This window comes from Bison bison, unplaced genomic scaffold (genome assembly GCF_000754665.1).
Source record: "Bison bison bison isolate TAMUID 2011002044 unplaced genomic scaffold, Bison_UMD1.0 scf7180017864146, whole genome shotgun sequence".
Taxonomy (NCBI): Eukaryota; Metazoa; Chordata; class Mammalia; order Artiodactyla; family Bovidae; genus Bison; species Bison bison.
In genome coordinates, this window is record NW_011494718.1 from 6,487,173 (window position 1) to 6,502,112 (window position 14,940).

The 14,940-nt window shown below is 36.9% G+C and overlaps 1 protein-coding gene across 5 annotated transcripts in view; it reads left to right on the forward strand.

Annotated features, from left to right (window-relative positions):
• LRBA (LPS-responsive vesicle trafficking, beach and anchor containing) overlaps window positions 1-14,940 on the forward strand; it is a 758,995-nt gene that overhangs the window by 586,924 nt on the left and 157,131 nt on the right. For all 5 annotated transcript variants that reach the window (XM_010840761.1, XM_010840760.1, XM_010840763.1 and 2 more), the window contains exon 47: window positions 12,446-12,598. In XM_010840761.1, coding sequence (XP_010839063.1) covers window positions 12,446-12,598 — 153 coding nt within the window. The remainder of the gene's footprint in view (window positions 1-12,445; window positions 12,599-14,940) is intronic.

The window sequence follows — 14,940 nt, forward strand, 5'->3', positions numbered from 1 at the left end:
GAATTGTGGTCAGAAAAGATGCTTGGAATGATTTCTATTTTTTTGAATTTACCAAGGCTAGCTTTATGGCCCAGGATGTGATCTATCCTGGAGAAGGTTCCATGTGTGCTTGAGAAAAAGGTGAAATTCATTGTTTTGGGATGAAATGTCCTATAGATATCAATTAGGTCTAACTGGTCTATTGTATCGTTTAAAGTTTGTGTTTCCTTGTTAATTTTCTGTTTAGTTGATCTATCCATAGGTGTGAGTGGGGTATTAAAGTCTCCCACTATTATTGTGTTATTGTTAATTTCTCCTTTCATACTTGTTAGCATTTGTCTTACATACTGCGGTGCTCCCATGTTGGGTGCATTTATATTTATAATTGTTATATCTTCTTCTTGGATTGATCCTTTGATCATTATGTAGTGACCTTCTTTGTCTCTTTTCACAGCCTTTGTTTTAAAGTCTATTTTATCTGATATGAGTATTGCTACTCCTGCTTTCTTTTGGTCCCTATTTGCATGGAAAATCTTTTTCCAGCCCTTCACTTTCAGTCTGTATGTGTCCCCTGTTTTGAGGTGGGTCTCCTGTAGACAACATATGTAGGGGTCTTGTTTTTGTATCCATTCAGCCAGTCTTTGTCTTTTGGTTGGGGCATTCAACCCATTTACGTTTAAGGTAATTACTGATAAGTATGATCCCGTTGCCATTTACTTTATTGTTTGGGGTTCAAATTTATACACCCTTTTTGTGTACAGCCACTATGGAGAACAGTGTAGAGATTCCTTAAAAAACTGGAAATAGAACTGCCTTATGATCCAGCAATCCCACTGCTGGGCATACACACTGAGGAAACCAGAAGGGAAAGAGACACGTGTACCCCAATGTTCATCGCAGCACTGTTTATAATAGCCAGGACATGGAAGCAACCTAGATGTCCATCAGCAGATGAATGGATAAGAAAGCTGTGGTACATATACACAATTGAGTATTACTCAGCCATTAAAAAGAATACATTTGAATCAGTTCTAATGAGGTGGATGAAACTGGAGCCTATTATACAGAGTGAAGTAAGCCAGAAGGAAAAACACCAATACAGTATACTAACTAAAATATGGAATTTAGAAAGATGGTAACGATAACCCTGTATACGAGACAGCAAAAGAGACACTGATGTATAGAACAGTCTTATGGACTCTGTGGGAGCGGGAGAGGGTGGGAAGATTTGGGAGAATGGCATTGAAACATGTGAAACGTCATGTATGAAACGAGATGCCAGTCCAGGTTCAATGCACGATGCTGGATGCTTGGGGCTGGTGCACTGGGACGACCCAGAGGGATGGTGTGGGGAGGGAGGAGGGAGGAGGGTTCAGGATGGGGAACACATGTATACTAATTAAATAATTTTCTATTAAAAAAAAAAAGAGAGAGAAAAAAAATAAAAAGGTTTTACATGTTACAAAACCAAAAAAAAAAAAAAAATATGTATGATAGTACAGAGCATTTAGGATTAAAAGGATAAAATAAATGGTTCTTTATGTCACATATCTCCAGGTGAGAACAACAGATATACATAAAACTATGTTTTAATACAAGCTAGACAGTTATAAGTACTATAATAAGATATAAACAAAATTAATTCTTCCTGGAAGAAGTAGGCTGTAATGACTTCATAGGGTAAGTGGTATTCGAGTTGTATCTTAAAGGTTGTGAGACAGTCTTCTATCTCCAAGATTTACATGTCTCGCATGTACCTTTCTCCTGATAACCTGACTTGCTCCTCAGCATCGCGCTCTCATGTATAACACATTCAGAACCACATTCCTGATCTTCATTCCCTTAAACCTGCTCTTCTCAGCCTTCCCCTTCTTAGTAGATGGTTTCCTGGTTGTGAGTAAAAGCTAGAGTCCTTACAGTGTACGGCACTACAGTGGCTACCCGTCCCCTCCAAAACCCTGTTACACCTTGACCACTCTGTACCATTTGCCCCTTGTCCGCTCTGTTTTAGCCAAATAGGCCCTCCTAGCTGTTCCTCACAAGCTCCACCTCAGAGCATTTGCTTTTCGTTTCACCTGAAAACCCCCTGCAGATACCCTTATGGATGAATTTCTTCAGCCATTTCAAGTCTTTGCTCAGGTATCACTTTCTTTTTTTATTATTATTATTATTTTTTTTTTTTTTTTACTTTACAATATTGTATTGGTTTTGCCATATATAAACATGAATTCGCCACGGGTGTACACGTGTTCCCCGTCCTGAACCCCCCTCCCAACTCCCTCCCCCCAAGCCTACTCCTGTTTTGGTGGCTTTGCATGTAATGTTTTCTCTGCCACAACCATTTTCCCATTTATTTATTTAGTTTTCATTCAGGTCTCTGCTCATATGTCACCTCCTCAAAGTGGACTTGCCTGAACTCTCTCTCTAAAATAACACTGCCCAACCACCATCATTTTCTATCCCTTTATCTTGCCTTTTTTTTTTAAAATATAACGCTTGCCACCATTTGACATGATACGTGCATTAGTTTGTTTATTTCATGTCTCCATAGCTAGAGCTGTGTGAATGTGGGGACTTTCTGTTTTGTTCACTTGGTAACCTCAGCATTTAGAACAATGCCTTGCATTTAGTTAGAAATCAATAAATATTGGTCGAATGAATGAATGAGTAGATATAAATATATCAGGAAAAGAGGTGTCAGTGAAAAAGCCTGGAATAGATAGGTCATTTGAGGAGAAAACAGAGAGTGTCTGGCCATTTCCAGCAGAAGGGCACAGCAAAATCATATTTTAGGACGGGCTTATTTCTACACAGGAGAACCAGTAGCTGAATATCATCTGCTGACCAAGAGCTGTTAATACTCCGTTCCCTACAGTTTTACAATTAACTCACACTGAGTTTTTACTCACATAGCTTTACAAAAGAAGTCCATAATGGCATCCTGCTACTGATCGTATCTTGGATATTCAATTTAAAAATCTATTTTATAGCTTTTTGTGTATCATTAGTGATGAATGCAAAACTTTGTTGTTATGAAATCAGTAAGATCAGTACAGCATATTCCATACTTTAAATAGAATGCGATTAAATCCTAGGAGTTTACTAAATAGTATTTTAAAAATAAATGGCTATCAGTAACATTATACAGAATTGGTTTTAGTTTTAATAACCCTTAAAGGTATTAAATGTGTATCTGTTCATTAGAAGTAATAATACAAAATAGAGATGATCAGAAAATAGTTTTATGTGTGTGTGCTGTGAGATTTGTTAAACATGAGACCTTTGACTTGCCCTCCACTACTTCAGAAACCCCAGGGGCTGTGATCTGAAGATAAGTTAGGTTTTTTTTCTCCTCTATCAGCGTGTCTTCTACCATAATACATTCCACAGATGCTGTGATAGCATCAGCGTTAGAGCCATTTATAAGAAAATGTTTAGCTACAGTTAGTAGAACATAATTGCTGGATATGTGTTTCTTGAAGTATTTGTTAAGAGAAAAAGCTTAGGTTAGGATGACTTGATAGTTTTATTTTCTTCATCTATTCTTCCTATTCAAACAAACTTTTAAATAATTCAGAATGTTAATAATGGTAAAAGAAAGTAAAATTAAAATCTTGCCATTTCTATACACCCTTTGCGTGTTTCTGGCACAGGTATCTCCCTCCCTCCTTCCCTTCTGCCTTCCCTCCCTCCCTCTTCTTCTTGCTGTCTGTTCATTCTGCCTCTTCCTTCTGCCTCCCTCTGTCTCCCCCTCTCTTCTTTCTTCCTTCTCTCTCCCCCTCTCCCTCTCTTTCTCTCTTCCTTCTCTCTGTTTTGCTGGCAGTCTGTCTTTCAGTCTCTCTGTGTTTCACATCCGCATTAGAGAGAGCTCAAGCTGTCTTACTTCTCTTGTAACGATGTAGAACACTCACACTCTAACTGAGCTGTATTTGTGTTCATCCTTGTTTTTGTACATAACTTATAGATTTATTAGTTTAACCAAATCTTTCTAACCCTTTTCTTTTTCATACATCAGTAAGTTAAATGATATACCTATGTACTAATATTTTTTTGGTGTTGAACTTTGTAGTCTTGTGTCTACAATGAACCATTTTTTGTTGTTCTTGTTATTCTTTGACAAAAAGTACTTGAGAAACTGAATAGTTTTCTTCTTATGCTACTTACATACTGGGCAGAAAAAAAATTTTTTTAAACACTTAGAAAATGTTCCTATCTTCCTAAATTATAAAAATGTACACAGGTCAGCTGTAGTTTGTTTTTTGAATTAGTGATCTTATATTTTTGTTCAGTGGAAAAATATAAATTGTTCATTAATATATTTTAGATACTGGTGTTACCTGTTCTTCCCCATACTTAAAGCAATATGTATGTATTTTATAACTTGCTCCAGAAAAGATTTCCAGTGGACGTTCTGTTTCCATCTTCTGGCAGTCAGTGCTTTCCTATTATTTGCATCATAATGGCCATTATCTCTCCCCAAATTACACTGTTCTGGAAGATAAGCATCTGAAACAGCAAAAGATACAGTGAAGATGTCCAGTCCAAATCTGCAGGTGAAAAAACGTGTTTGAAACCAGGAAAGTGCTATAAAGTATTGAGAGTATTCATCATAAAATGAGGCATGTGAAGCTGTGCTGTCATTATTATTAAAAATAAATAAATCTGTTTTAAATGTGATGGCTATTTAGTAGGAACTATTTTCTCAAATACTTTTGTGGTTAAATTGCCCTTAGGATTATGTTAAATGCTTTTAAGAATGTCTGTCATCATTGAGTTACCCGTTGGCTTTAAGAATCAGACAGGCAAGTCTCTAATTTAGGATTGTTATCAGGGCACATTAATGATGATAATAATTATAGTAAGGTCTTTTGTGCTTGTAGAATTCTATATTATCTCATATTAGCCTCACAATAACCCTGTGCTTTAGAAATGGCACTTGAGCTAACTAAGGCTGCCCTCGTGGCTCAGATGGTTAAAGAATCTGCCAGCAGTGTGGGAGACACAGGTTTGATGCCTGGTTTGGGAAAATCCTCCGGAGAAGGGAATGGCAATCCACTCCAGTGTACTTGCCAAGAGAATTCCATGGACACAGGAGCGTGGTGGGCTACAGTTCATGGGGTTGCAAAGAGTCAGACACTACTGAGTGACTACACTTTCAAGGGTTAGAAAAGTTAAATTAAAACCATGTGACCAGTAAGTAGAATAGACAATATATAATCTAAAATTTTGCTTTCATATCTTTTTTTTACCATCAGTAACCCAAAAGCACTATACATTAAATTAGTTACCATGCTGTCATGCTTATATTTGACTTGTCAGGATTTCATATTGTAACAAAAAGGGAAAAAAAATATTTTACTTTAGTTGTGAAGTAGCATCTTTGTTCTTATTTCAGTTTTGATTTCTTTGGATTAAAAGACTAGTATTTGTCATGGTTGCCCGGGTGTTATTGAAGTGATGGTTTTAATTCAATGGATAGAATTGGTGACTATTAGAAGGCGAATTGTACAGCCTTGTTGCAGAGGCCATTCATATCAATGCGGATCGTACCTTAGTAAAGAAAACCAAACACATGTGTGGTCACAACCAATCCTTGTCATCATGCCATGAAAGCCTGGGGATTTGTGATCAAAGCAATGGGCTTATCCTTAACTGTGGTATAACCTCTGGTTGAACCTTTCAAACTTTTATTTTAAGAGATGATACACTACGTTTTGACCATGTTACTTACCTCTAAGACCTATCCACCTAATTAAGTGATAGAGATTAAAATTATTGTCAGCAAGTCAAAAGAAAATGTGAATTGTAAATACCTCTGTCTTCTGTCAGTGTTGTTTACTTATCATTTTCCACTGATGTTTTAAAGAATTGCTGAACATGTGTTTTTTATCCAAAGCTGAATGTTCTGTTCTGATGAATATAAAACATACTTCACTTTGTAAATGTACGTTAGAAGTATTAGAGAGACATAATCTTTGACTGTGTCACTAAATTTCATCTGTCAAAGGAGATAATTCTGAACTGTAATATTTAGTGTTATATCAAGGCATGGTTCTTAGAAAGATGCTTTTAGGATTTAGATGGAATTCTGCATGTAACTTGAATGTCATTATCATCCATAGTAAAATTTAGGCAGTATATATACTTACTTGTTTCTTTGGTTAGATGTTGGTGTACCTCAGCTGAGTTCAGCTGTTTATTTCCCATTAGGATATTCAACTTTCATCAACTGATTTACTTTTGCAGCTCTCCTTATAGTGAAATTATAATATGTTTTCAGTATATATACTTACTTTTTTACTCAATTGTCTTTAATTGATGATGTCCTTTATACTATATTAGATACTTCATAATCTTTCTTCTCAGTTTTAATTTACTGGAAACGTGTCCATTTTTAAATTATCTCCTGTTCCATGTATATAGTCCTCTCTAAACCAACTGAATAGTTCTTCATTGATCGTTGAAAACAAATGATAAATACATGTTTCAATATTTGTACGTCTTCTTAAGATAGTCTGCTTGTCAGAACTGTTCTTGTCTTTCCCCTCTGCTATTTATCTTTGATTGTAACTACCATTCTTCAACAGGTTTTTACTGAATATCTAAATGTGCCACTTACTCTGTCTAGGCTTTGGAGGTATAGCAAGACACATAAGTCCTTAATCTCCTGGAGCTGTCAATTAAAGGGAGCAATATAGTTTGATGAGTGTTATATTATGAATAGAGGAGGCAATGGCACCCCACTCCAGTACTCTTGCCTGGAAAATCCCATGGATGGAGGAGCCTGGAAGGCTGCAGTCCATGGGGTCGCGGAAAGTCGGACACGACTGAGCGATTTCACTTTCACTTTTCACTTTCATGCATTGGAGAAGGCAATGGCAACCCACTCCAGTGTTCTTGCCTGGAGAATCCCAGGGACGGGGGAGCCTGGTGGGCTGCCGTCTATGGGGTCGCACAGAGTAAGACATGACTGAAGTGACTTCACATATTATGAAAGTACAGTATATTATGTTCTTCTCCCCACAACTTTCTCTGACAACCCCAATGTCTAGGCATCCTTTTTTCTTTTGAATGTCTAGAAGGCTGTTTGTGTTTATAACCAGTTTACTCCCAATTAATATATCCTTTCACTGTTTAAGAATTTACATCTGTGATCTGTAGAGGGGAAGTAACACTTACGTCTCCATATCCCAGATCCTAACACACTTCTTTGTAGAGTAAAAATGAAGTGAATTTCTTTGTGATGGTGATTGCTGTATAACACTTCATATCTATCTAATGCTTATATCAAAGAATATCAAAGAATCAAGTAACGGGAACTTCAAAAAAGTTTTACTCTGCTCATAGCGAGTTCTATCATTTTGTTTCCTAGAAATAATTGTGAGTGAATATATTGGTACCTTTTTATTATTTAAATACAGTTGACTCTTGAACAACATAGGTTTGAACTGCATGGGTCCACTTATCTCTGGATTTTTTTCAATAGTCCCTGTCCAGGATTGGTTGAATCCATGGATTCAGAACCACCCATGCAGGATACAGAGGAACTGCAGATATGAAGTGCCAGTTTTTGACTGGGTGGAGGGTTGTTGTTGTTCAGTTGCTAAGTCATGTCCTGCTCTTTGCGACCCCATGAACTGCTAAGCACGCCAGACTTCCCTGTCCTTCACTGTCTCCCTGAGTTTGCTCAGATTTGTGTATATTGAGTCAGTGATGCTATCCAACCATCTCATCCTCTGTCGCCGTCTTCTCCTCTTGTTCTCAGTCTTTCCCAGCATCAGGGTCTTTTCCAGTGAGCCGGCTTAACGTACTGGAACTTCAGCACCAGACCTTCAGTGAATATTCAGGGTTGATTTCCTTTAGGCTGGATCTCCTTGCCGTCTAAAGGACTTTCAAGAGTCTTCTCCAACACCACAGTGCAAAAGCACCAATTGTTCAGCACCCAGCCTTCTTTATGGTCCAACTCTCACATCCATACATTACTACTGGAAAAACTGTAGCTTTTACTATATGGACTTTTGTCGGCAGGGTAATGTCTCTGCTTTATAATACACTGTCTAGGTTTGTCATAGCTATTCTTCCAAGGGGCAAGCATCTTTTAATTTTGTGGCTGCAGTCATCATCTGCATTGATTTTGGAGCCCAAGAAAATGAAATCTGACACTGTTTCCACATTTTCACCATCTATTTGCCATGAAGTGATAGGACTGGATGCCATGATCTTCGTTTTTTGAATATTGAGTTTTAAGCCAGCTTTTTCACTCTCCTATTTCACCTTCATCATAAATCTCTCTTTAGTTCCTCTTTACTTTCTGTCATTAAGGTGGTATCATCTGCATATCTGGGGTTGTTGATATTTCTCCCAGCTTGTGATTCATCCACCCCGGCATTTCGCATGATATACTCTGCATATAAGTTAAATGTGTTTTCCAAGGATCAACTGTATAAATTTAAGTCCGTAACCACTAACTCAAGTGTATAAGAAATGTCCTCATTTGAATTCAGATCTTCATATCTGGCTGGTAGGAAATGTATTCACAGTCATTAGATGGTTAGGACAAAGGCCTCCTTTCCCAAGGCTTGAATGAGATACAGGATTATGTGGTACCTAAAAAAACTGGCTTTCACACATCTTCAGTTCATCTTTTTCACTAGTAATATATCCTCATTGTCTAGGATATATGGTCTTTTGGAAGCTGGCAGCTCTGCTGGTTATCCTAGCTTGAGTTAAATATTTGCTGATGCCAGAAGCCCTGGTGCCAAGTGACTAGCTTACCTAAGTGCACCATCATGGAGCATGTGTGCAGGTGGGCAGATTGTTCTCTGTGTAAGGGGGCTTGACCGAAGGAAAGAAGAGAAGCCCAAATCTACCTATACCACACTCACCAAACTGAGTTCTCTTGTGACTGAATTAGCCCTGAAAGATTGCTTTTTTTTTTTGCTTTTTTTCTAATTTATATAAAGGCACCATATGGACAAGCTGCAATCCTGACCACTACTTACCATCCCCTAGGTTCCAGACTAGCCTCTCTATCCCCTCCCCTTCTCCTCTGGCTGACAGAACACTGACTACCAATTTTGAGAAACCTGATTCCCTAATTCTGGGGGAAATCTCTCTTCTCCTTGATTTCTGTCTTTTAAAAGATACTCACCCTTGACACTACTTCTCCTGGGCATTTTACATAGTCTCCTGTATGCTTAGACTTTCACAAAAGACAGAAAAAAAAGGATGTTTTCAGGAGGCCTCTTCTCTGGACCCTGAAAATATTATAGAAAGGCCTGAAATTTCAAATTGGAAGGATGTATGGAGTGGGAGATTGAGGAGTAAAAAGTAAAGAAGCATAGCACAGAATTCCCATCCCAATAAATTTCAAGTGAAATATTAAGCCTAATTTTTATTTGACTTATATTTTTTTGTTTAATCGTTTGTTTTGTATTGGGGTATAGGCAGTTAACAAACACTGTGGTGAGAGTTTCAGGTGAACAGCGAAAGGACTTAGCCATACATGTACATATATGCATTCCCCCTCAAAGCCCCCTCCCATCCAGCCTGCTGCATAACAGTGAACAGAGTTCCATTAATTTTTAATTGATAAAGTTTACAATTTTAATTTTGAGCATCTTTATAGCATCCTTTATACAAAATGTATAGGGTATCTATCTTTAGTAGGAAATCACAAATAAAGTCTATGGTAATTATGGAAACTGATAAGTTTTTACCTCCCTCACAGCCTTATAACAGTGATACAACTGAAAGTTTAACATGGCCCAGTCATATCTTTTATTAAAAATTTCTTGTTTGTTTTATATGTAATTTTGCTCTATTTTATTTTGCGATAAATTAACTGAGTTTACATTTAGGGTAAGGGCGTCCCTGGTGGTTTAGATGGTAAAGAATCTACCTGCAAGACAGGTTCGATCCCTGGGTCGGGAACGTCCTCTGGAGAAGGAAATGGCAACCCACTCCAGTATTCTTGCTTGGAGAATTCCATGGACAGAGGAGCCTGGTGGGCTACATAATGAACTAATATGTTTAAATAAAATGGGCCAGGAACAAAATATATTTCTGTTAATTAAATTTAGAACTTGTAAAAGAACCAATGAAGAGCATTTATGTTTTGAGCAAATATATTTTTGTCAGTTTATTTAACTAAATAAAATGAGAGATGTAGAAGATAGGAAAAAACATTAAAAAATCATAAGAACTTTGGTACTACATAAGAAGACTTAAACCTTTTATTTATAAGAAATTTGCTATGAAAGGTCATTTGTCCCCTTTCTGCTTTCTAGATAAGGTCTCAAGAAAGAGTATATTTTTTGTATATTTTTACTGTGTAATATGTATCTCTGATTTATGATGCAGGTGACTGATCGCCCAAGTAAAAACTTGGGAGAAACCTAGCATCTAGAATTCAGCCATTATAATTGTTTTGACTCCTAGGAGAATTAATACAGAGAAGCATAGTGTGTATAAAAGGCAGAAGAAGGATAACGTCCTTTGTGAGACTTAGGGTGAGGGTAGGGGTGCACAAGTATTACAGTATACTTCAGCAAAGTGAGAGTTATGAAGCCACATATCCATATATGGTAGCAAGATGGCCATGGAATAAGTCATATCCAACTCTTCTGTGACCCCATGGACTGTAGCCTGCCAGACTCCTCTGTCCTTGCAATTTCCCAGGCAAAACACTGGAGTGGGTTGCCATTTCCTTCTCCAGGGGATCTTCCTGCGCCAGGGATCGAACACAATGTCTCCTGCCTTCACAGGCAAGTTCTTTACCACTGAGCCACCATCAAAGCCCGTGTGTGTGTGTGTGTGTGTGTGTGTGTGTGTGTGTGTGTGTGTATGTAATTTTTTTAAGGAGAACTAATTTTCTTATCATGGAAAAATGGAAAGTTTTTGTTTACTTTTTTAAAAAAGTGCTTAGAATATATGTTAAAAACATCTTTAAAATGTTTAGCACTGTGTATACTATGTAAGTAGAGTCTATGCTTATTTTATGACTAAGTACAGAGGCTTTAATTACATAGAGTTAAATGCCAATCTAAATGTTTCTCTAATTTCCAAATTTATCATAAATCAGCTGTGTAACCTTGGGCGAATTGCTTAAGTTCTTTCAGCCTTAGTTGATTCTTTAAATGGCAATGATACCTTACCTTGTAAAATTGTTGTGAAGATTAAATGTGATAAGTTGTGAAGTTTAAATGTGATGTTTATTAAGAGTTTATTTTAGTACTTGACTCATCTCATGCAGTAAATGTTATTTAGCTCAAACAAATTGAATATAGCTTTTTGTTGCATAAAATAGCACATATATGTCTTTTGTTAGACTTACACGCATCATTTTGGAGAAGAAAATCTTAAAATTTTTGTATAATCACTGTATCATTTTATTTATGATTAAAATTTTAATAGGACTCTTCCTTTAAAAATTTTTTTGTTAAGTTTAAATGTTTTTCAAGTTTAGTGATCATGTGCTTGTCAGGCATTTGGAAGACAGGGTCATTCCTATCCTGCTTAGTTAATTATTGTGATTGTAAACAAAGGATGTACGATTCAAAGTCAAGCAGCATTTCACATGGATGATGGAGGTGATAATAGCTTAATTCCTGCTGAATTTTTTTTCTTTGCTCTAGTGAATTCATACTGACCTTGTCCAAAATCTGATGACCTCCCTATTTTACTCAACCATTTGGAAAGCCAGGCTGCCATAGCTGGCCCTGAGGGGGTAGCTGAAAGACTACTGAGTCACTGACCCATGTCAAGACTGGATTTCAAGTCTGATCTGTAGGACCTCTGAAATAATTATACATGGGGCTTATTGTACTCAAAAACCTAAATGGTTGCATTTTTGTGCTTGTTAAGTATCTTGTTAAAGTGTATTTTAAATGTCCTTATTTAAGTCGTATTTAATTTACTATTTCTCATGCAGGTCATTTTCTAGACTAATTATAAATTTTTATCTTTTATCAGAGTTAGTACCTTCAAACTAAACTTGAATGTTTTGAAATGTGAGCAAAATATATTATTACACCCTGGCTAACTTCATTGACTATCTTCCTGGTTCATGATGGACCAAAGCTTTTTAATGTTTATAAAGATTTTGGTTTTTATGGCAAAAATTCTGTATACCTAAACAAAAAAATCTAGTTTAAGCTGTTGTTAATATTGTGGCATGTTAATCTCTGTTTATATGTTTTCTAACCTCAAATATTACTCAAATGTTGGTATTTTAAGGGTTTTGAGGTTATAAGGAAACATATGACCACGCAGTAAGGTGTTTTTTTTTAATGGATGTGATCTGTCAGCCTTGATACAACTTTGTGATAGGGCTAGGATATGAAAAGAGAAAAAATTTTCATATGTTTATTTTGTTCTTCTGCATAATAAGAAATGTTTGGCTTTTTATAAATACCTTCAATTTTCTACAGATTATAATATGACTTTGTCTTTTATTTTTATATAGGAATTGATCCCTGAATTTTATTATCTCTCTGAGATGTTTGTCAACTTCAATAATTATAATCTTGGAGTAATGGATGATGGGACAGTAGTGTCTGATGTTGAACTTCCTCCTTGGGCCAAAACCTCAGAAGAATTTGTTCGCATAAACAGATTGGTAAGTTGGAATCATCTACTCTGTCTCTCATGAAACTTTTCTCAAAGTGTAGTCCATGTGTTGGTATAATCATTAACCCTTACTCTTCTGAACAAAACTGTAGTTGATAGGGATAACTGAAAGTGACATGATAGTTCATAAATCTCTGTATATACTTTATAAAATCCTATTGACTTGAAAGGTATAATGGTTTATTTTATGCAGGATAGGCTACTTTTATATGAATGTGGCGATTCAAGACTATAAGTGAAAGTTACAAGTGAATTTTTTAGAGAATGCTATGCTTTTTCAAACACGAGTTTCTGGTATCATTAGAAGTACATAATTCTGTGTTCCAGGTTAGAAGGCCATTGAGCATTTTGAAATAGAAAAAGATTTTCAAATTCTAACCTATGTCTATCTTTTAAAGGAAATTTCATGTAATATTTAGAATAGGAAAACTTTAAAATTTAAAACTATGTTTACAAAACACTCTTAAGAATCCTCCAGTGGACTCTCGAATGTCCTCTGTTTTATGGGTTCTAGATTATTCTATGAAAAACTAATATGACTTTTCCTTTTTGCCCTTAACTTTCATAAATGTTGGGAATCAGGAAGCCTTATTCTGTTTTTTTAAAGTAGTATCTTTATCATGCTTCATACTAAAAATTGAATGTGAAATTCATTGTGTTTTTAATTTACATCAAAACAAAAATGTTTTCTTTGGGGGGTACCACTAAGATGGGTGGCACTGAGAGTGGGCATCAGAGGGCAGACACTGAAACCATAATCACAGAAAACTCAGCAATCTTATCACAGGGACCAGAGCCTTGGCTAACTCAGTGGAACTATGAGCCATGCCGTGCAGGGCCACCCAACACAGGTGGGTCATGGTGGAGAGTTCTGACAAAATGTGGTCCACTGGAGAAGGGAATGGCAAACTACTTGATTATTCTTGCCTTGAGAACCCCAAGAACAGTATGAAAAGGCAAAAAGATAGGACACTGAAAGAGGAACTCCCCAGGTCAGTAGGTGCCCAATATGCTACTGGAGATCAGTGGAGAAATAACTCCAGAAAGAATGAAGAGATGGAGCCAAAGCAAAAACTACACCAGTTGTGGATGTGACTGGTGATGGAATCAAGGTCCAATGCTGTAAAGAGCAATGATGCATAGGAACCTGGAATGTCAGGTCCATGAATCAAGGCAAACTGGAAGTGGTCAAACAGGAGATGGCAAGAGTGAATGTCAACATTTTAGGAATCAGCGAACTAAAATGGACTGGAATGGGTGAATTTAACTCAGATGACCATTATATATACTACTGTGGGCAAGAATCCCTTAGAAGAAATGGAGTAGCCCTCATAGTCAACGAAAGAGTCTGAAATGCAGTACTTGGATGCAATCTCAAAAACGACAGAATGATCTCTGTTCATTTCCGAGGCGAACCATTCAATATCACGGTAATCCAAGTCTATGCCCCAACCAGTAACACTGAAGAAGCTGAAGTTGAACGGTTCTATGAAGACCTACAAGACCTTTTGGAACTAACACCCAAAAAAAGATGTCCTTTTCATTATAGGGGACTGGAATGCAAAAGTAGGAAGTCAAGAAACACCTGGAGTAACAGGCAAATTTGGCCTTGGAGTACAGAATGAAGCAGGGCAAAGGGTAACAGAGTTTTGTCAAGAGAACGCACTGGTCCTGGCAAACACCCACTTCCAACAACACAATAGAAGACTCTACACATGGGCATCACCAGATGGTCAATACTGAAACCAGATTGAGAATATTCTTTGCAGCCAAAGATGGAGAGGCTCTATACAGTCAGCAAAAACAAGACCAAGAGCTGACTATGGCTCAGATCAAAAATTCCTTATTGCAAAATTCAGACTTAAATGGAAGAAAGTGCGGAAAACCACTAGACCAATCAGGTATGACCTAAATCAAATCCCTTACGATTATACACTGAAAGTGATAAATAGATTTAAGGGACTAGATTTAATAGACAGAGTGCCTGAAGAACAATGGATGGAGGTTCGTGACATTGTACAGGAGACAGGGATCAAGACCATTCCCAAGAAAAAGAAATGCAAAAAAGCAAAATGCCTGTCTGAGGAGACCTTACAAATAGCTGTGAAAAGAAGAGAAGCTGAAAGCAAAGGAAAAAGGAAAGATATTCCAATTTGAATGCAGTGTTCCAAAGAATAGCAAGGAGAGATAAGAAAGCCTTCCTCAGTGATCATTGAAAAGAAATAGAGGAAAACAATAGAATGGGAAAGACTAGAGATCTCTTCAAGAAAATGAGAGATACCAAGGGAACATTTCATGCAAAAATGGGTTCAATAAAGGACAGAAATGGTG